General features: G+C 37.9%; 3 protein-coding genes across 3 annotated transcripts; 1 reads left to right on the forward strand and 2 right to left on the reverse strand.

Moving 5' to 3' along the window:
- Positions 1 to 35: 35 nt before the first annotated feature.
- Positions 36 to 17,929, reverse strand: LOC116298079 (coatomer subunit beta). The gene is made up of 26 exons (XM_031706430.1): positions 17,735 to 17,929; positions 14,301 to 14,530; positions 13,525 to 13,587; positions 12,999 to 13,105; positions 12,557 to 12,671; positions 11,843 to 11,935; positions 11,396 to 11,533; positions 10,531 to 10,650; positions 10,099 to 10,206; positions 9,635 to 9,712; positions 8,630 to 8,698; positions 8,313 to 8,458; positions 7,575 to 7,723; positions 6,900 to 7,032; positions 6,078 to 6,198; positions 5,360 to 5,431; positions 4,610 to 4,768; positions 4,096 to 4,185; positions 3,042 to 3,128; positions 2,517 to 2,661; positions 2,378 to 2,445; positions 2,078 to 2,129; positions 1,720 to 1,865; positions 1,080 to 1,169; positions 645 to 791; positions 36 to 215 (listed from the first exon to the last, which is right to left on the reverse strand). The coding sequence occupies exons 1-26, from the start codon at positions 17,826 to 17,828 to the stop codon at positions 156 to 158; spliced, it is 2,880 nt and encodes a 959-aa protein (XP_031562290.1). The 5' UTR covers positions 17,829 to 17,929; the 3' UTR covers positions 36 to 155.
- A 149-nt stretch (positions 17,930 to 18,078) lies between these two features.
- On the forward strand, positions 18,079 to 19,773 carry LOC116298081 (uncharacterized). Its single transcript, XM_031706432.2, has one exon. The coding sequence runs from the start codon at positions 18,203 to 18,205 to the stop codon at positions 19,163 to 19,165; it is 963 nt and encodes a 320-aa protein (XP_031562292.1). The 5' UTR covers positions 18,079 to 18,202; the 3' UTR covers positions 19,166 to 19,773.
- A 178-nt stretch (positions 19,774 to 19,951) lies between these two features.
- Positions 19,952 to 20,870, reverse strand: LOC116298111 (octopamine receptor beta-1R-like). Its single transcript, XM_031706480.1, has one exon. The coding sequence runs from the start codon at positions 20,855 to 20,857 to the stop codon at positions 19,952 to 19,954; it is 906 nt and encodes a 301-aa protein (XP_031562340.1). The 5' UTR covers positions 20,858 to 20,870.
- Positions 20,871 to 21,269: the final 399 nt, after the last annotated feature.

Consider the following 21,269-nt stretch of genomic DNA (forward strand, 5'->3'; position numbering starts at 1 on the left):
CAATCATCGATTCACAACCAGAACACCAACACAACTGTTTTGATTTTCAGTTTATTTTAATCTTCTAATCATCACATTATCTAATAATCAATTATCAATTCTCGACACATTTGTGACAAAACGTCTGGAAATATCTTGTAGTTTTACTTTCGATTTTAATTTTTGTTGCTCTTCTGTGAGAGATTAATCTTGTCACCGAGGCTTAGAGCCATTCCCTGTTAAACAAAGAATTATAATTTTAGTACATCCAGAGAAGCACTTGTAAGAGAGCCTATGAATGCGGGAGTGGTAGTGAAACAAGTTCTCTTCCTAAAGAATTCTTCTAGGGCGCGCAACATTGTGTCTTTCCCTAGCACATCAACAGGCCACGCATTTAAAAGAATTTTAATTTTCCATCGCGCGGCAAATTTGGTCTTACGCCGGCATTAAAAATAGTTTTACACTATTTATTTTATTTCTCCCATAGTTTTTTTTTGTTACGTGTCAGGTATTTTTGCGCGCACCAAAATCTTTTTACGCTACTATAGTATCCTTAACCCAGATGCAATGCAAAAGCCCCAAGTTACCATGTTTTTAGCCGACCTTAGGTTTGCGCGCACTTCAGTCTTTATCTCATAAAATTGACATACGAGTTCAATGCTCACCTGACTTTTAGCCCTGATGCGAACGTGTCCAGTTACACCAGTCTGATCATGCAGCTTCTCGATGCTTACATTGGCCAGCGCGTCTTCACCAAAAATACTGCGCGCATACAGGTTGGCTGCCATGAAGCCACAGGACCCTTCCAGAGCCTGAGGAAATAATAGACGTTAAGGACATGAGAAAGTGATGTTGGCTATTTTGGGGATTGGGGGGTGGGGGGTGAAGGGGGAGGGGGAAGGGGGGCTGTGATTGCTGATATAATTGTTGTCATTTTTAAGTGGAATTTTTTTCTTCGCGAATTGGATGACTTTTTGAAAACGGAATAAAAAATTCCATTTCAAAAATTTCTGAATACCTGTGGACGGGGCCCGAGTATGAGAGAATTCAAAACTGGAGAAAAGTAATGACGAGAAAAGTAATTTCATAAGCGGTATTACCTTTTCAGGAGTAAGACACTGCATGTTGGTGCATCTGATCAGGTGGTCCAGATATTCTTTCAGGTCAGCAATGTTCGTGTTTACCGTCACCTGCAGAAACAACAATGACCAATCAGAGGTGAATCATAAATCAATAAACAGAAGTTCAATGCAATAAAGAGATTAGGGCGCGTATCTGTTTGGAATCTAGCAGCGTACGTCACAGGGAGTCCAAAATTACACTTAATCAATACAAAATGCAATCCTGACAACTTATTTTCATAGTTTCATTTTCTTTGACCGTGTAGAGACAGTGCAGTAGCGAGTAGCCAGTATGGAAGACGCTTTTAGTTATTTTTCTCTCTAAAATCATTATACGAATAGACAGACCTCTTTAGCTTGGGCGTTTGTTTTCTCATTTCAGACGACGTGTCATTCCTTTGAAAATAGGATTCTTTGTTGTTTTTTTGCATCCAAACAAGGAATGATACTCAAGAGAATGACAAGTGGTCTGAAATTGGCAAAACATCACACCCAAGCTACAGAGGTCTATTGGGCTCCAAGTGCGTGGGTGAGTGTCAAAGCTACGTAGCACTGCGCTTGCCGACCCGCGTCAAAGAAAGAAAAACATTTCAGAAAAGTTTTTTTCGCTGTAAAATACCTTGTTTTCCCATTCGAATTCGGCCCACATTTGTCTGAATTCAGAGTCGGTACAGGAAGCAGGCAGGATGTAATCCATGATATCAATGTGAATATCATTAAGAACAACGCAGTTACGATCACCACTACCACCGCTAACATCATAAACTAAAGGAACACCAAATGAGGATCAAATCAGTGATTACATCTTGTTATGGTTATTCACCCTCGCAAGCACAGGGGTGGTACAGTTTCAACAGGGTCGAACTGGAAGCAATGAGAGTGGGGGGCAGGGAGAGGGTAAGATGGGGAACCTTATCTTGGTTAGTTGCATCAAAACATCAGTGGTTTTAGTTAACGAGATGTGACAAGACACTCACCGATATTGCCAAAGATAATTCCATTTTCAGTCGAAGATACCTTCACGTTGGCCTGAAAATTAAACGATTTTATGCATAAAGTTACAGGGCCTTGTCTGATTGACTGCCAGGAAGGGAGAGGTGAGAGACCCAAGATCGCTAACATGGTGCATTGTGGTCTAGCTTGGGTACAAATATATTTTGTTCATCATGTGAACATGATGTATATGGTGTTGTTCGTATCCCAGATAGACCCAGCTTGTTGATGGGAGTCAGAAAAGACCTACAGTATATGGTTACTGGTGGACATGTTGATCTTACCTTGATGTTGGAGAAATCATTAGGGCCCAGTAGGATTGGTTGGGGCTTCTCCACCAGCTTCAAATCACCTACCATCAATAATAATAATAATAAACAAACAAATTACAATTAAACAATAAAAATGAAAATCTTGACTTACCCAAGGTAGCAAGCTCTAGAGCCACGTTCTGCAGGGTATCAGCGGTTTGATTGACAATCAGTACATCCAATACAATGTCGTATTGATTGACGTTGACATAAGCCTCAGCATAGACTGGATCTGAGAAACCTGTCAATTGGGCTACCTGTGGTATGGAATGAAATCATAATATCAGGATATTGCTCTGTCGCTACAGAATGCTTTCCCATTTCATATCATCATTCTCTTGAGATAATTTTTTTTTTGAGTTTGAACGATACTTATAAGAATGTAAAACATTATGCACAGTAGGATTTTCATGACAGCCATGGGGTGAGACAGGAACAGTGCAATGTTCTTGGCTGACGAGAGATTCGATCTCTAAAGGAGTAAATTTATATTATTTTGCCCCACGACATGGCTGATGTTAAAATCTCCTACGAATAAGAATAAAAGAAATTAACTTTTCCTAACATCTGTTCACTAAAAACATGTTTCTGCCAAACAGGATAGTCTGTTATTGATACTGATTTATTATCTGCCCACCTTGTTGAGTTTTGAGCTTTGCAGTTCCTCATCATTCTTCAATGATGATGTTCCAACAGCTTGTGACAAACTTGCTGCAAACTGATCCTGAAGACAAAAGGTAAAACAGTTCAAACTACAGTAGAACCTCTATAACAACCAGAAGAAAGTGTAATATAGAGGTTAGGTCTTTGAGACAAAGGATGTATAGGACCTAAATATCTGTTCGTAATGAAGATATCCCTAAGGTGAGGTTCCACTGTAATTACAGCACTCAACAGGTTTTTCATTATAATATTCTTAATATCATTAATTTATTATAGGCTTTGTCTTACAGCAATAAGACTATTCTAGTTATATACCACTTCCACTTGCACAAGCCTGCATAGTGTTGGCCCCCCCCCCCCCCCCCCCCCCCCAAAGCACTGCTATGCAGGCTAACATGCACTGGCTGATTTTCTTGATAATTTTTAAGTATCATTTGTTAACCTTTGGGACTCAGAGAATCAGCTGTTATTAAATAAATTTAGTAAATAAGGAAAGACAGTCTGAGAGCTTTGGTGGTAAAAGAAGAAAAAAAAATCTACAAAGCTTTCGCTGTTGTATCACAGCGTGGGACAATCATAACAGAGGTAGGCTTCAAACTAGGCGAAAGCCCAAAGATGGAATTAGAATTTAGAGGTTGATTTTTGAGGAAGGAGGAAAACTGGAGAACCCGGAGAAAAACCCTCAAAGCACAGGAAAGAACAACAAACAACTCTACTCACATACGACAACGAGATCGGTAGGACTCGAACTCAGGCCGCATTGGTGAGAGGCGGCGCATTAGCAGCGCACACCACCGGTGCTTCCCAGAAATTTATATCACATGGATCATTTTTGGAGAGTGTGTGCAAAACGTGGTTAAAATGTGCTCTCTCTCTCTCTCTCTCTCTCAAGCATTCATAGGTCAGCCCACAAAACTTGTTTAAAATAATGTGCATGTTTGGGGAATTACCAAGAAAATAGCAAATGCAAGACCATAGCATATAATCTAATGGGGAAGTAATAGAATAAGACTAGCTGGGCAGGTTACCTCAGTGATTCCACTTTCAGACTTGGAGAGTAACGTCAGGAATGATATTGGGTCATCAGCCTGGATTGCTATCACTTTATCTGCACTAGCCTGGAAAAAAATGCATAACTATTAATATCACTATACTAAATGTTAGCATAAAGCAGAGGATGTTATAAAAATAGGTGAACAGCAAGCAGACATGAGACAATCAAAATGGTGGTAAAACAAACCCGACCAAACTCTTGAACAGGAAGTGATTTTGCTCAATAGGACGCCTTCTGTCATTGGCTAAAAATTTTCAAAATATATAACGAGCGACGTGATTGGAGATCGCCGTATAGTGCCAACGAGGATCAAAATGGACCAAGTAATGTGATAAGTCAGTGTGTTAGCAATATCCAGTATCGAAAAAAGAGCAAAAACACTGACTTATGGAATTAGCCCATGAAAGACCTTAAATACAGTTTTTCCTTATCCAGGCCTCCTGGCTGGTAAATAACCTCCATTTCCTTTAGTTATAATGTAAACTCACCTTGACTTTCTGGTCATCTTCCATGCGTTTATTGGCGTCAAGCATGGCTGACAGTGATTCACGACAATCTGAGGTGAAGATCTTTTGCATGAGTGGTGTACGCTCAGCCACAGCACGGATGCACATAGAGATACGGTCTACATCATCATCGTTGATAGCCTAAAAAACAAACAAGCAATGAGATGTACACAATAACTAGAGCTAAGAACATTATTATCATTCATCCAATTCATCATTTACTAACTTTATCAGCACCATCATCATCATCATCATCATCATCAATATAATCATCATCATTTACTAACATTAGCTATCAACTCTAAATATATTATCATCATTATTTAACAACATTAGTTACCATCATCACTGATTGACCCATCATCGTAAGAGATGATGATGATGAAAGTGATGATGATGATGAAGGTGATGATGATGGTGGTGAAGTTGATGATGATGATGATGATGATGAAGGTGATGATGATGTTGATGATGAAGTTGATGATGATGATGATGTTGATGATGATGGTGAGGGTGATGTTGATGATGAAGTTGATGATGATGATGTTGAGGATGATGATGATGAAGGTGAAGGTGATGATGATGTTGATGATAAAGGTGATGATGATGATGATGATGATGGTGATGATGTTGATGATGATGATGAATGCCCTGATGGTGGAGGAAGAACAAGCAGCAAGAAAGCAAGAGAAAAGAGATTACTACATATATCAGGGGCAGTAAATACAGTACCTTGTTAGGCAGGCCTGATTTTCCAAGGTGCAGGATACTTGACATGATGAGCATGCAGTTGGCACAAAACGTCTAAAAATAATACAAACACATGAGGTCAGCGCACTTGTATGACAAGAATGTGTGGGATTGTCTCATCCCATCCTTGCTATATTTTAACTGCATATGACACATAAATCAATATTTTCAGCATTGATTTTACATGAATTGAAAAGTTGAATGGTAAAATATTTTTATATGATTTGAGTGATACATCTCATAGATGTCCAGGTTTATACTTCCAATATGTTAATGACGTGACGTCAAAGGAGGAATTATTAAATCTACAAAACTTTTCTGGGACAGTAGAGTATTCTGTATAAAACATCATCGTCTTACTCAGGGTTAAGGTTATTGGAAGTTTGTTTTCTCATAGACTTAATCATTGATTCAATTTACAAATGATAATATATAAACTCAAATGTCTCCTAATGATCAATGTCTTACTCATTAACATTATTGGAAGTATGAACCTTGATATCTTCAAGATGCATCACTCAAATCATATGAAAATATTTCACCATTCTACTATTTACTTCATGTAGAATCAATGCTGAAAATATTGATTCAGGTGTCAAAGGCACTTAAATGTGGAAATGTAGGATCCATGGGTGGAACAATGTAACGATAAGGATATGGCTGGAATCATAAATTTAAAAGGTCTAGCTAAGCTACTTACATTCTTCTTGCTTTCTTCATGTTCAAGTTCCAAGTAACGTAAAGCTAGTTTAGAAAGTGTACCAGCGATAGCAGCACCAACAAAGAACTCCCCATCCATCAAGTACTGACGAAGAGGAGGTCTACAAAAGAATACATTTCAATCTTACTGTCCTAACATGCAGTATCGTGAACACTTCCAAAAGTTTTGGATTGCTTTTTGACATCTTTTTGACAAATTTTAATTAGGTATCAGTGCTTCATTGTTTATCAATGTTTTGATATCATTACATTGTCTTACGAACTCCGTCTATGAAAACAAATGTAACTAGTGAAGTGGGTGCAATATAGAACATCTCTAGATTGGGTAACTAGTGAAGTGGGTGCAATATAGAACATCTCTGGATTGGGTAACTAGTGAAGTGGGGTGCAATATAGAACACTTCTGGATTGGGTAACTTCTGAAGTGGGTGCAATATAGAACATCTCTGGATTGGGTAACTACTGAAGTGGGTGCAATACAGAACATCTCTGGATTGGGTAACTAGTAAAGTGGGTGCAATATAGAACATCTCTGGATTGGGTAACTAGTTAAGTGGATGCAATATAAGACATCTCTGGATTGGGTAACTAGTGAAGTGGGTGCAATACAGAACACCTCTGGATTGGGTAACTACATAGTGAGGTGGGTGCAAAATAGAACATCTCCGGATTGGGTAACTACTGAAGTGGGTGCAATACAGAACACCTCTGGATTGGGTAACTAGTGAAGTGGGTGCAAAATAGAACATCTCTGGATTGGGTAACTACTGAAGTTGGTGCAATATATTGTGCTTATCGTTACCTTTTCTCTTCACTCTGTTTTGCAAGTCCTGGAGTGGACCCAGGCTGTGAGAATGCACTCTGTGTAGCATAGGTACCATCTGCAGTGACCAGCCGCTGCCCTCCTCCTCCTGCCGCAGGGGCTTCCTCCCCAGCTGATACAAGAAAAAGGACAAATAAGTCAACAAATAGTGTTGATATCATAGGATCTTGGGCTAATCAAGGATGGCCAGTGCTATGCTGTGCTATTGTGTTCGTCCCTCCTCTCTGGGGTGATGTGTTACATATGTGAGTAGAGTTTATTGGGTCTTTCCCTTGATTAAAAGGTGTTTTTTTCCCAAAGTTCTCCTGTTCCCCTCCCTCTACAAACCCAACACCCTGTATACCAATTTGACTTGTGAGTTAGATGAGCCCTGACTCCGATAAGCCTAGATGTTGTTTCAGGATTTTATCTGTAGGTTAGATGTGCCCTGACTTAGATAAGCCCAGAAGTTGTTTTAGGGTTTGATCTGTGAGTTAGCCATGCCCTGACTTAGAAAAGCCCAGATGTTGTTTCAGGGTTCTATCTGTGAGTTAACTCTGCTCTGACTTTGATAAGCCAAGAGGTTGTTTCATTTTTCAAGAAATTTGAAGGATTAACTGTTTGTTTATTGTTAGCTGTAAAAGCAATATAATATTAACGAACCCTTCTATTTACCTTCAGGCATATCTCCAGCTGCTTTTCTTAGTTCATCATCAACAATTGGCACCTCCCCAAGTCCCTTCTGGATCTCTTCTATTACATTCATGATCTCTGGTTTGGCTGTGGCATATTCCCCAAGGATCCAGAGGGCATGACGATGTATCCTGGAAACAAAGGCATACATATTGGTAAGACTTTCATTGCTGGAATCTATCTTATTCTGTATATTGTCTCAAAGTGAAAATCTCATCAAAGCAAAAACTGCAATACTCCAGTATGCATTAGACTAGTAAGTAGGTAAAATATTCTTTATTCAATAACACCCAATTTACACCAATATTAACCTTGTTTAGTTATTATTTATAATTTATAAATAATACTTATAATTTCTCTGTCACATGTCCCTCCTTTTTTTGGCTGCCATCTTTAAACAGGATTAAAACTACATCCCCAAAGTAGTTTAATTAATAAAGCAAGGCTTCAAAATCGTTTAGTTAGCCATGCACGAACAGCTGATACTGTAGTTAACCTAAACAATTCCTAAACATTCATTTTTTTATTTAAGTCAATATTTGTACAGGCACACCTACTTTAGCAAGGCTAGCTTAAATAGAGTCCTTATGTTTACAGGTCTGGGGTGAACAGGGTACAGAGTACGAAACACAAGGAATGAGCTTACTGCTGAACAGAGGACCATTGCAGTTAAAGTACTGCTCGTTTATGAAATGCAGGTTATTTTAAAGAAACACTTACTTGACACTCTTGATCATGTGCACATTCTCCAGCAGCTTCTCCATGATAATTGGTTTGAGCTGCTCAAACCTCTGGATTGCTTCCCGTACAAACACCAAGACATCGAAAGCTGCTTGTTCATTGCTGTCACCCAGGAATTCCATCAACTAAAAATAATCAAAATTACAAGATTACAAAACGTACTACATGTGAAAGGATTATCTTTGTGATCATGATCACTTTAGTGAAATTTTAAATAGATACTGTATTACTAACTGATTTGACCTTCATAAGAAAGTCAAAACAACTTTAATCAGATTAAAGACAAGTATACTTACCAAGGGAACAATGGAATTGGCAACATCTGGGAATTTGACACTGCAAGTGTGTAAAGTACGAACCAACATCTAAATATAAAGAAAGTTCAATCAACCAACCATCAGACACATCCTCAACATTACAATGAATAACAACTCTATTCATTGGATAATAAACCAGGCTAAAAATAACTGCTGGTCATTGGACAATGTCCGGCCAAATTGGCACTTGTGCAGTCAAATTTTTGCCTTGCCGGTCATATTGACTAGTATAATGTCAGGCCAGAAACAAAGTATAACCGAGCTAAAGCCAAGATAAACCGAGCCATGACCGAGCCATGACCAAAACAAAACCAAGGCATGACCAAGCCATGACCAAGCCATGACCAAGCCATGACCAAGCCATGACCAAGCCATGACCAAGCCATGACCAAGCCATGACCAAGCCATGACCAAGCCATGACCAAGCCATGACCAAGCCATGACCAAGCCATGACCAAGCCATGACCAAGCCATGACCAAGCCATGACCAAGCCATGACCAAGCCATGACCAAGCCATGACCAAGGCATGACCAAGCCATGACCAAGCCATGACCAAGCCATGACCAAGCCATGACCAAGCCATGACCAAGCCATGACCAAGCCATGACCAAGCCATGACCAAGCCATGACCAAGCCATGACCAAGCCATGACCAAGCCATGACCAAGCCAAAACTGAGACATGACCAAGCCATGACCAAGCCATGACCAAGCCATGACCAAGCCAAAACTGAGACATGACCAAGCCATGACCAAGATGATCAAGCCATGACCAAGCCAAAACTGAGACATGACCAAGCCATGACCAAGCCATGACCAAGCCATGACCAAGCCAAAACCAAGCTATGACCAAGCCATGACCAAGCCATGACCAAGCCAAAACCTGACTGGTTGTGGGCAAGTGATCAGCTGTTATTTGTAACTCTGTAAACACTATCAAAATGGAGACCCAGTATTTTGCAGTACAATGTTACCAAAGTGTTACCTGTCTGTAAGTACCAATGTCTGCATGTTCACTTTCAAAGTGGGTCTTTGTCACTTCTTTCTTAAGCACCGCCACAACCTGGTACAAAAGTACAAAACAAAACTATCAGCAATAGACAAAGATGTACCAATAATGATCTTTATAAAATAATAGCATTAAAAAATATCAATAGCATCGAAACCTGAAGCGTCTCTAACCTCATCTGCCCCAAAAACTTTGGGAGCAGCTAAAAAGGAGATTGAATTGGAATTTACAGTGACAGGTTTTGGGATAGGAAGAAAACCAGAGAATCAGGAGAAAACACTTTTCAAATCAAGGCAGAGATCTAACAAACCCTACACAAAGATGTTGAACCAGAATTAACTGCATAGGAGGGAGTGAGTGCAGGTACACCACCCATGAATGTATATCCAAAAAAAGGAAAAAAAATATGTTGGTAGCAATAAGGAATTGGGTATTTTTACCTCATGAATGTTTCTAGAAGTAACCAGATCCAGCACAAGCTGAAGAGTCTTCTTTCTGACTTCTGGATCAGGTGAGCCAAGAACACGTAGAATATCCATCACAAGTTCCTGTCAAACAATAATTAAATCATCAAATAATTGAAAAAAATTTGTTTATCTTAAAATCAGTCTTTTTTGGCATGAAATGTGATCGTCCGGGTGAGTGTAGTCTTGAAAATCAGAGGAAAACCATTTTCTCACTGGACTCTGAAGATGAATTCCGCTCAGGTTGACGAAACATCAGTCACCATCATCAACAGTCTTTCTCAAGACTACACTCACCCAGACAATCACAATTCACACCAAACTTCAACACCAGGGTTCAAAGCATTTACTCTTAAAATCAGTCAGTTATAAAGTGCTTTGCAGGCAAAGGTTGTTTGGTCATTTTACCTGCAGTACTTTCTCATGTGCTGGGTTTTCCTTCAGCTTTATCAATCTGTCCAGTACTATCAGCTTGACGTTGTTGTCACTTTCTTTGACAATCAGCTCAATATAGCATGATGCAGCAGACTATGAAGACAATAAAATAATTAGTGATCAATTATACTGCAAGGCTTTTCAATAACACACACATAATTGTACAATTTGTAGTCATCATTAGTCAAGTTTTAGTGGACATCAATCAAGGTGTATCCATGACATTCCATAGGCATGTATGCCCTTGAAAACATTGTGTTCTCTGACAATTTTATGGAAACATTTTGATTGGCAACCACAAAAACTGTATTTTTTGCAACAAAAGTTGTACAATTTCATGTGTGATTAAGAAGTGCTGTAAATACATTTTATATTTTTAGATGAAGCAAAACATAATACATTTACTTCATATTTTTATTGGTGATTAGCAATCATTTTCAAGAAGACAAAGATATGGTGACTATGTTGGTGGTATTAACAAAGGTTCCAAGCTACACGTAATAGAGCATTTTAGAATCTAATTTTACGATACAGTATATGACAAGTGTGAAGCGTCAGTTGACCAGCACTTGTAAAAACTTTTTTTTTCATTAGTGAAAAGGAATCACAAAAAATCTCCAAGTAGTAAATAAACGAAAGAATATTTGTGTGCGGTGAGAAAGTTAGCAAAAGGTAAAGTGAAATACATGTACAAGAAAACGATGAAAACCTGGTCATGTTTATCATTTGCAGGGGGAAAAAACATGAGTCAACATGGCTGTGATAACCATGTGCAAACAAAGTACAGAATAAGTTCCTAATATTGCAAAGTGCTGAAACATGTCATTGAAGGGTTTACCTTGACAGCAGTAGGTGCAGATGAGAGGGTGACAAGAGTACCAGCAGCCTCATATCTAACGGCAGGCGAGGATGAGTTCAACAGGTTATAAATGCAGCGGATGAACCTTGAACGTTCTGCTGGATTGGCATGACACACCTGGTGATAAAGAACAGTTATTCTTAATTGTCTTCAGCATCTAGATACTTAGGCTACTTTCTGATATTATCTTTGGTTCATGTCTTCATCTTTCATTCTTGTTTTCTTTTCTAAGTTTCTTCTTTTCAATTTCTATTTTTTACTCCAACAATGTTGTCTAAACATCCTATATGAAGTTTACATGTCCTAATTTCCCTTCTTTTGATATTTCTGTATAAAAGTTTGCATTTTAAAAAATTAACATATTTTCCAAATTTCACATTCCCCATCATTTCATTTCTCACATGGCCCAGAAGTTCTCTCCAATACCTTGTAAATAAGTTCCACAATAACCAGCTGTAGGATATCACCAAAAGTGTTCACTTGGTCAATACATGTGCTCAGGTACTCAAGGGCTCTCTCCTGAAAACATCAAAGTACATGCATACAGATCAGGAAATATCTATACCTTGCTGGTATCTATACCCCAGCTGGTCGTTATTTTAAGCCCTGTGTCTATGTCAAAGAAGCTTTGACATTATACCCCAACCCTCCCCCAACCAAACTCCCTGATTTTGAAAAAACTGCAACTAAATGAGGGGCATCATTCATGACCATTAGTTACTTCACTTTGAAAGGTTAGTTGGTCAAAATATTCAAAGGAAGACAGGTTTATAAGATGGTGAGACTGAACAGAATTGAATTAGCAGATATTAGAATTATACTCTTATGGGAATCCTCTATTGGCTTTAAATAATTGCTTCAAGTCAAGGCATTTGAGTCAACACAATAAACAATCATATAGAAAGTGACCTATAGACTCGCATGAGTATAACTCTAATATCTGCTATTTAGTCATATCAACACAATAAACAATCATATAGAAAGTGACCTATAGACTGGCATGAATAACTCTAATATCTACTATTTAGTCATACAAAATGTTAGTCAAGATAAGTGCTGAACATGTTTCGTTATAAGTCCTGCTTAAAACTACTGACAGTATATTGTATTGCTTTCGTAAATGCCATGCACTTTTCTTACCTGATCAACATGGATTAGCATCATGAAGGCATTTCTCTTGCATGAAGCATCCCCTTCCTGTTCCAGGAAGGTATGGACAAGTTCTGGAGCATCAGGGATAAGAAACTCAAAATTCCTAGAAGAAAAACCATGAGATGAGTATAAGAATATCAGGGCACTGTCCAAGTTATACTGATCATTTGAGTACTGGCTGCTTAGACTGTTCAATTCAACTTAATGGAAAGCTCAAGGGCGTAGGCAGAGGGCTGAGCGGGGCATGGTCCCCCTTTCATGGCAACAAAATGGCTGCATTTATATGAATGTATATGGTAATTCTAAGTTTCGCGCCCAGGTTCATGGTAACAAAATGGTGGTATTTTAGAATTTATTTGGAAATTGTTCAATTTTTTGTTCTTAGTTGTGCAAAAAAGCAATGCCAGTAAGTAATGGTATGTTATCTTACTTGTAAATGGTATAGATGGCCATAACAGCATTCCGTCGCACATAGGAGTGCCTGTGTTCCAAGCAGTTCCTAATAGCTGGCATAAGAGGTTCAAGTAACTCTGGTTCCTATCAAACAAAAGATATCAAAACATTATATATGGATTATCACATGTTAAGAGCTTGATATAGTTTTCATTCACGAGTTTCCATATCATATCCCGAACGAGTGAGCGATATCATATGGAAAACGAGTGAATAAAAAAGATATCAAGCTCTTAGCATACAAGTAATATTTTGCTTATTAGATATTTAAGGTTGATAAAATGACAAAATTTGCAATTTCCACTTTACCGCGAAGTGATATAGTATCACTCCACTGATATGGTTTTCATTCACGGCTTTATAACACAGATACTGATCCTAAATGTGTAATAAATCTCCTTTTGTCTATATTATAGACATCATTGGTAGAGTCTGGGGTACACTGTTGGATAGTTGGATAAAACTAATTTCTTGAAATGATATTTCACCAAATGAAATCTCACCTTCAGTTTGCATAAGAATCTCAATGTCGACCCTCTGATGAATTCGTTAGGATGTTGCAGATCCTGTAAATCAATGATAACTTATCAAATTAGAGCAGTCACTGACTTCAAATACAACTGCACTATCACATGCACTATAAGACCATTCTCTCATAGTATTAGAATTTAACCACTACAGAATGTATGTCCCCAGATACATGATACAGTATATATACATAGTTATACAGATAAATTGTATGTTTAGACATGTAAATACTGTATTATATAAACTTTGCTTGTTAAAATGTAAAGCTACAGCAGTTCTAATTAAACTTGAAACAACCTTAGAACCATACTGAACTTTGCAAATTTAAAAACCCTTGGTTATTATATTGCATCAAATAATTTTTTTTTCATAATTACTTAGCCTTATAACACTAATTATAATTTTAGACTTGAATATAGAGTTTCACGCTTTGTGAGTGGCTAAGTGACCAGTGATTCTGAGATGATATTAACTGCTCAAGCAGTGGTCATGAGATTTCCCAAAGTTTGCCAGCTCACAAAAGTAATACTAAGATGTTTTTTGATCCTGAATTTTGTCTTTTCTCTGATATTCAAGTCTAAAATTACACTAAAACAATTATTCACCTCAGGCTTATTAAATATAATGGTGAATATTTACCTCCCCGCTCAAAGATGTGTGGCTCAGTAAACATTCTCTTATATTCACTTTACCTTTGGTGAATAATTGTTACAGGTATGTACTTATCTATAAAGTTCTATGATGTACCAACCTTTCTGTAGGCATCACAGACAAGAATCATTTCATGTAGTAGTTTCCCATCTGGTCCTGTTTTAGGGACAATCTCCCAGAAGATAAGAAGCAGTTTTTTAATGGTGTGGTCTTGTAGTGGCATCAGGAACTTGATGACTGTCATCAACAGTGTTGGCATTTTTTCTCCATTAAGAATCAACTGAATGACCTTCTTCAAAGCATCTATCTTGATCTTGATATCACCCTTTTCTGGGATAAAAAGTATTGATTTAAAGGTTTACGGTCATGACTCCCCCTTGTCATGACGCCCCAACCATAATGCCCCCACGCATACCATGACGCCCCCAGTCTGTACTACCATGATGCCCCCAGCATAAACCATGACACCCCTAGTCTCTATTAATTCTTATTTAATAAGAAGTTTAACAATATTTCATAGTATAAATCCATAAACGACAAAAAATAACGAAAAGGAAAAAAGTTGACAACAAAATTTCGTAAGTCCGATAAATTATTTGTAATTCAAGTTCGTACGCCGTGGTTGCCGTAAGAACGCTAGTGATCATCTTTCCTATTATTGTTTCGCTTAAGCATAAGTTCTAAAACCCTCCAAAAGTTTGGCACTGAAAATATACCACAAAAGAAAGAGAGTGCTGGTGAATAAAGTAGGAAAAACATTGCAAAAGAATCAAAACCTTTGACACAACCATTAACTATGCTCGAACGAACAAGTTGTTTTCAGCAGTTGTAGTTCGCAGACTTGTAACATAATAGTTCTTTGGCATAGGAAGTTTTTGACTTATTCGTAATTTTGAAACATGTGTGTTTTTGCTAAATATTTTGGTAAATCAGCAAAGATTTCTTATGAAAATCGGGTAGTTTGCCGTTTTCACTTTACAAGTTCTTTTCATTGCTGGGTTTGTCATCACAGCAACTCGTTCGCGTCTAAAGCTTTTGACTCATTCGTAATGTTTCTTCTACTTTAATAGCCTCCTTATTCATATAAACGTTGTTGGAAGAGAAACATGTGTGTTTTTAATAAATATTCCGGAAAGCAAACAAAGATTGCTCACATAAATCGGGTAGTTTGCCATATTTAATCGACAAGTCGTTACACTGTTGTTGTCACACAAGTCCTCCGTGTTTGAAGTCTTCGCTTGGTGACACGAAACACAAAACGCATCTCAAAAACAATCATTACAGAAGAATTTCAGAGTTCATATCAAAATGATATTCTAGAGCTACAAAATGGAAAATAAATCAAAAGAGCATACTATGATATTACTGTAATCTAAATACAAACGTGATACATTGACGTGACGCATCGTGTTTGTAATACACCTTCACATGTCACTTTCGATTCCTCAACTCACTGTCTAATTCACTTCTGAGGTTGAAATTCTTCAACTTTCCTTTCGTAATTTCAAAACCTTTTCTGTAAACAGATGCCTTGAAGAAATATTTTGTCTTTCCCGGAGATTGCCGAAATCACTTGAAAAAGCTATCGAAGTAGACCCATTTATCCATTTGACTGTAAATAACAAAAGAGTTTGAAACACAAAGGTGCGCGTCTCAAAAACAATCCTTACAAAAAAGGTTTAATGTTCTTTGTGACATGATGTTCTAGAACTCCAAATGCACCGAAATGATGTTCTTTAAATATGAAGAATTTTTTATAGGTTTCTCGTGCCGATAAAGGCATTCCGAAATGTTGATCACGGGCCGTGTTGAGAGTGCTTCATAACAACAGCGTGACTTGATCGCACGAAGTAAAAGTTTTAATCGATGAAAATGTCTTAGAATTATGGTTGGATTCCTAATGCATCTCAATGATTCTAATTCAGCTATATCATGTTCTGGAACTAATTAAGGACAAAATTCAAAAATTACATCGCTTAACAGAGATTTAGTGTTCGCCAGCTTGTATGTATCGTTTTTAACTCGTGGATACGTGAAGCGTAGAAACGAGTTATTTAAAACCGTAATGATCATGAAACAACTCCAATAGTGTTTGATTTACGAGGGTTCGTAGTGCCATATTATTATCGTTAAACTTCTTCTTAAATAAGTGTTAATAGAGACTAGGGGCGTCATGGTTTACCTGGGGGCGTCATGGTAGTACAGACTGGGGGCGTCATGGTATACGTGGGGGCGTCATGGCTGGGGGCGTCATGACAAGGGGCCGTCATGACCAGTTACCGATTTAAAGAAGAACATCAATACAGCTGTAGGTAAAAGAATCCTTAAATTCACTTGCAATATTATTATGGAGTCACCTTAAAGTGCACCTAACCCACCTAATTTTTTCAGTATTGATTCTATGTAAAGAAAATAGTTGAATGGTGAAATACTTCTTCATTTGAATGTTGCGTCTTTAAGTTTTGAAGCTTTATACTTCAATAATATTTCTGACTGTGACGTCAGTAAAAAAATGCTTCTCGTCCTCGTCCATGTCATTTTTTGGGCTGCATCTTGTCTTTAATCATTTGTTATTTGAGAAATCAGAACGAACAAAAAGCAACATGCAACTTGGTCTTGGTTATACTTTTGGAGTGTTATTTGTCCTTCTATGCCATCTTTTTTTCCTTGCGGTCATAAGAAAAAACTTTACCAAAATAATTTGTACTATCGATGTTTGGTTTTCGATTTATTATGAGTCAAATTCTGTCACATAATTCTGTGACACATTTTCAAAGCACTAAAAATAGGAAAATTTGATTGAAATAATGCATTTTTAACTTAGTAGGTGATTGTTAACTTAATTTTAATTGTTATTGTTATGAAAATATTGAAGTGGTTGCAATATAAAAGTGATTTTCAACATTGGTTATTTGGCCGCCATCTTTGTGCTCCACAATAGGACACAAAGATGGTTGACCCTTACATTTCAACTCAATTATGAGTATACAGCTATTTCACAAAAAGGTTGAATACTGAATACTGCATACTGAATAGTGCATTCCAAGCAACTATACTGCAACTATAATTCTCTACACGTAGTGAGTAAATTGTTTCAGATGGAATACACTAATAATAGAATAAATGATTATTATTAATCCTACTTTAGACAATGTCACTATGAACCACAATGCACTTCGGTCTTGGAATGCACTATTCAGTATAAAGCAGTATTCAGCCTTTTTTTAAATAGCTGTAATCAATCGCTGGTATCTCCGTATCTAAAACCCTCTTTTACCTTGGAATTTGGCAGAGATATGTTATTATTATGTTATTACCGAATGACTAGATTCTAAAGATTGAAAGACTATTCAAAAGTTCAATGGGTAGCTGATCAAGTTCACAAGCAGTCAACACAGAATTTTTCGTCAAAAATTCGAGTAAATCAGTGTCAAAATCAATAAGAGACAAAATAAAAACAGAATAGATAAAAATGAAGACGACATTTAGGAAAGGAGGAGAATATCAATAATACTGTAAGAACCACATACTCACCGATGTCTTCCTTGAGTTTCTGCTCCGAAGGAGGTTCAGAATCACTCAATATATTAACGAGTGTATAACACGGTTGTTCAGCAAGGGTAGTCATGTTAAATCGGTGTTATTTTTCAAATATTTCAGCCCAAAATACAAATTTTTGATGCAGTTTTTCACCGAGTCGACGTGTCACTGCTGAAAGAATACTGACCATGCGCAGATCACGTTTAGTCACCAGGTCATGCCACAGGAAGCCCAATCGCAGTACTTTGAAATTCTTGGAAAAGGGGTGTGACGGATAGAGACCCCCCAGAAATATATAGAATAGCCATAGAAATCAGGGAGGGAGAGTAGGGTAAATTTCCAAGCAATTGAAGTTTAACTTCCGCTCATATCTACTGAACCTGGGATCTTGATTCATTTATAACTAAAGCTAAAGATATAACAATTGCAAACATTGCGTTGTTTAAAGCTATAGTTAAGACTATGTCGAAGGTCTTGTCGAATGAAGATTTGGAGCTTATGGCAGCTGGTTTCACGGCTATTCTTGGTTTTCAAGTCGTTCATGGCCCAGCAGGCGAAGGATTACCTAAGCTAACGATAAACAAGCTATTTCACTGCACCTATATACCAAGAACATTGGAAAATGTTCCCGAGGGAGAATCGTTTGAGGTCCATGTCAAGACCATCACAGGCGCTACGACTACTGTGAGTGTTACTGGCCATCACACCATTGCCGAGGTAAAAGCTGCAGTTGAAGTACAGCAAAATATACCTGCGAGGGACCAACGACTTATGTTTGATGGAAGGCCTTTGGAGGAACATCATACGATCTCCGGTCTCGACGTGCCCCCGGGCGGTACGATTTTCTTGCTTGTGCGCTCGCCAGGCACGGGACCTGAATTTCAGCTCGATACAGACGAACTAGCCCCTCGTTTTAACTACGATTTTACTAATGAATCCGACGATGGTAAGGTATACATGAGAGGAGGGAAGCCATACAAGCGACCGTATGGTTGGAAGAGATTTGCAGTCAAAGTGCTCGGTGTTTACGGGTCAGATACCTGGCTCGGCCCGGACGGTATACGTACCCAAGAGGCTCAAGGGGAGTGGCCTGTGTCCTACCATGGCACAAACCTGCAGTCTGCTAAAGCAATTATGGACACAGGTTATAAAAAAGGACCAAAAGAGAGGTTTGCTAAAGCAGTTTATTCAAGCCCTTCTATTGATATGGTCGAGAAGTACTACGCCACAGAGTTCGAGTTCAAAGGAAATAATTGGAAAATAGTTCTACAGAATCGAGTAAAACCGGATGCAGATCACCTGATCGTGATTCCCGCCAATGGCACAGGTCTTGGTGCTGAGTACTGGTTGTCTCCAAAGCAAGATGCTGATAAAGGTGTTTACGATGTCAGGCCCTATGGCATCCTTTTTAAAAAAGTATCATAAACTAATACGTGTTCGACTATATGCATGTAGCGAATTCTATGACCTAATATCTAATAAGTAATGCGTAAAACAAATTATATGAAGTCATGAAAATATAAGTAGCTTAAAAAGCAGAAGATGGCCGGATTATAAAATCGTGAAGTAATAATTGATTCAATAAGCCTGAAGCGAGATGACGTTTTACCCCCCGTCTCTAGACCATAATAGTTTTTAGAATTCTTTCATATTAAAATTTTTGATTCCTTAGAGAATACAGGAACAATAGTCATAATTAAAGAACAAAAGCAGTGTGAAAAGGATTATGGTCTAGAGACGGGGGTAAAAGGTCATCTCAAAGACATTAATTATTCATGAATTTTTAAATTGATGGTAAATGGCACCGCATAAGAAAACAGAAAACTTCATTTGACTCTTCGACACTGGTTCTTCAACAGCGTCACTGAGTCTTGGAGAAACACTTTTGGACTCAAAGGATTTTTCTGTTATCCAGCCAAGGAGCAATTTTTCAAAACATTTCTATTTTTGACGTGTAGTTTAAAGTACAAATTAGTATGGATCTTGAAATCAAAAGTAATAAATTATAGTTGTAAAGAAAACAATGTGGTAAACCTGATCAATTCATATCTTTAGGGAAAGGTCGCGTCCGTCCTCCGAGCTCCCTTCCCAGGGCATTAATAGAACAGACTTCACTAAATAGTCTTAATCAGGATACTTATACGTCACCTGTGAAGGTGATTTCCAGACTAGTCCTAAGGATGCTTTCTACCGATTCGTCCATTCGATATTTTATATGCGATTTTTTTTCACTTCTTGCTTGAAGTCCTTTTTTAATAACGCGTAAACAAAACCATTAACTGCTGAGTTGAGTTGGTACAAAATACGAGTGACGTAAATAGTCCAATACGAAACGTCTTTAAATAAGACGTAATTGATAAAACCTTTATAACACGAAACTGAGTAACATAAAACAAATACGGAAAGTATAACACCAAGGACTTGGATGTTTGAGCGGTTTCTTCTGTCATATCTGTTTTTCTGTACAAATACTGAACCATAATTGTATTGAACTTGCTTGTTCTGTCGTTCGACCATTTTTTCTTGCCTTCGAACTACAAGGATCATTTTGGCATATACCATGACTAGAACTACAGTTGGAAGAAATTCGCCAGTGAAAAGAAAGACCAACATGACGGCTCGAAAAGCTACGAAATGGTGTAGACGGAAACAGATGTAATAAGGCAAAGGGGAAACTATCCCTAAAATCCAAACAGAAGCGATGATTAAAAATATCAACCTAGTTTTACAGGTCAGACGACCGTATTTCAAGGGCTCTACAACAGCAACGTAGCGCTCAAAAGTTAACGCGCACAGATTGTAACAGGACGTCCTTGTCAGCATATCATAACAGAGCTTGAAGTTCCACGGGAAAATGTTGTCGCGAAAGCACAAGAAGTAAACCTCGGGAACAAATACTACTACAGTAACAAGGAGATCTGCTATCGCCAGCGACAAAATGAACCAGTTTGAAATGACTTTTAAAAGTTGAGTTCGAGTTACCATTAGATATACTACGAAACCATTTCCGATGATGGAAAAGACGAAAACAAATCCTTTCACAGTCCAAAACAAGGGGTGTGAAGGATTTGGAGGAAGAATAGGCTGTTCCATAACAGCTCCAAAGACTAATTCCATGAAGTATGCCAGAATAGGTTAAGTGACACTTTTCTTACATTATACACCAGGTGAAGCTCCAGGTGGTGTAATAAGGCTAGGTATTTAACAAGCCAAGTGACGTGTGACAAGTTCGTCGAAAGGATCGTTTTAAAAACAGTCAAATCACGTTGTTTCGAGAAATGAATGAAAATGGCCATTCACGAATCTGAAACAAAAAACTAAGGTCAAGTCACGTTTTTACAGTTCAAAATACAGCCCATCACCACCCTACGATGACATACACCTATTTCAAAAAACGTTGTCATCGCCAAAGAGGATAGGCAATAGGCGATTGGCGAAAAGCGATAGGAGATAGGTCATTCCAAGGTCCAAGAATAGCTGCAATGACTTGTGTTTCTGCTTCTTTTCTTATTCTCGTCAAGAACATGGA

This window comes from Actinia tenebrosa, unplaced genomic scaffold, assembly GCF_029948245.1.
Source record: "Actinia tenebrosa isolate PJP-AT-01 unplaced genomic scaffold, QUT_ActTen_1.0 PGA_scaffold16__25_contigs__length_10494907, whole genome shotgun sequence".
Taxonomy (NCBI): Eukaryota; Metazoa; Cnidaria; class Anthozoa; order Actiniaria; family Actiniidae; genus Actinia; species Actinia tenebrosa.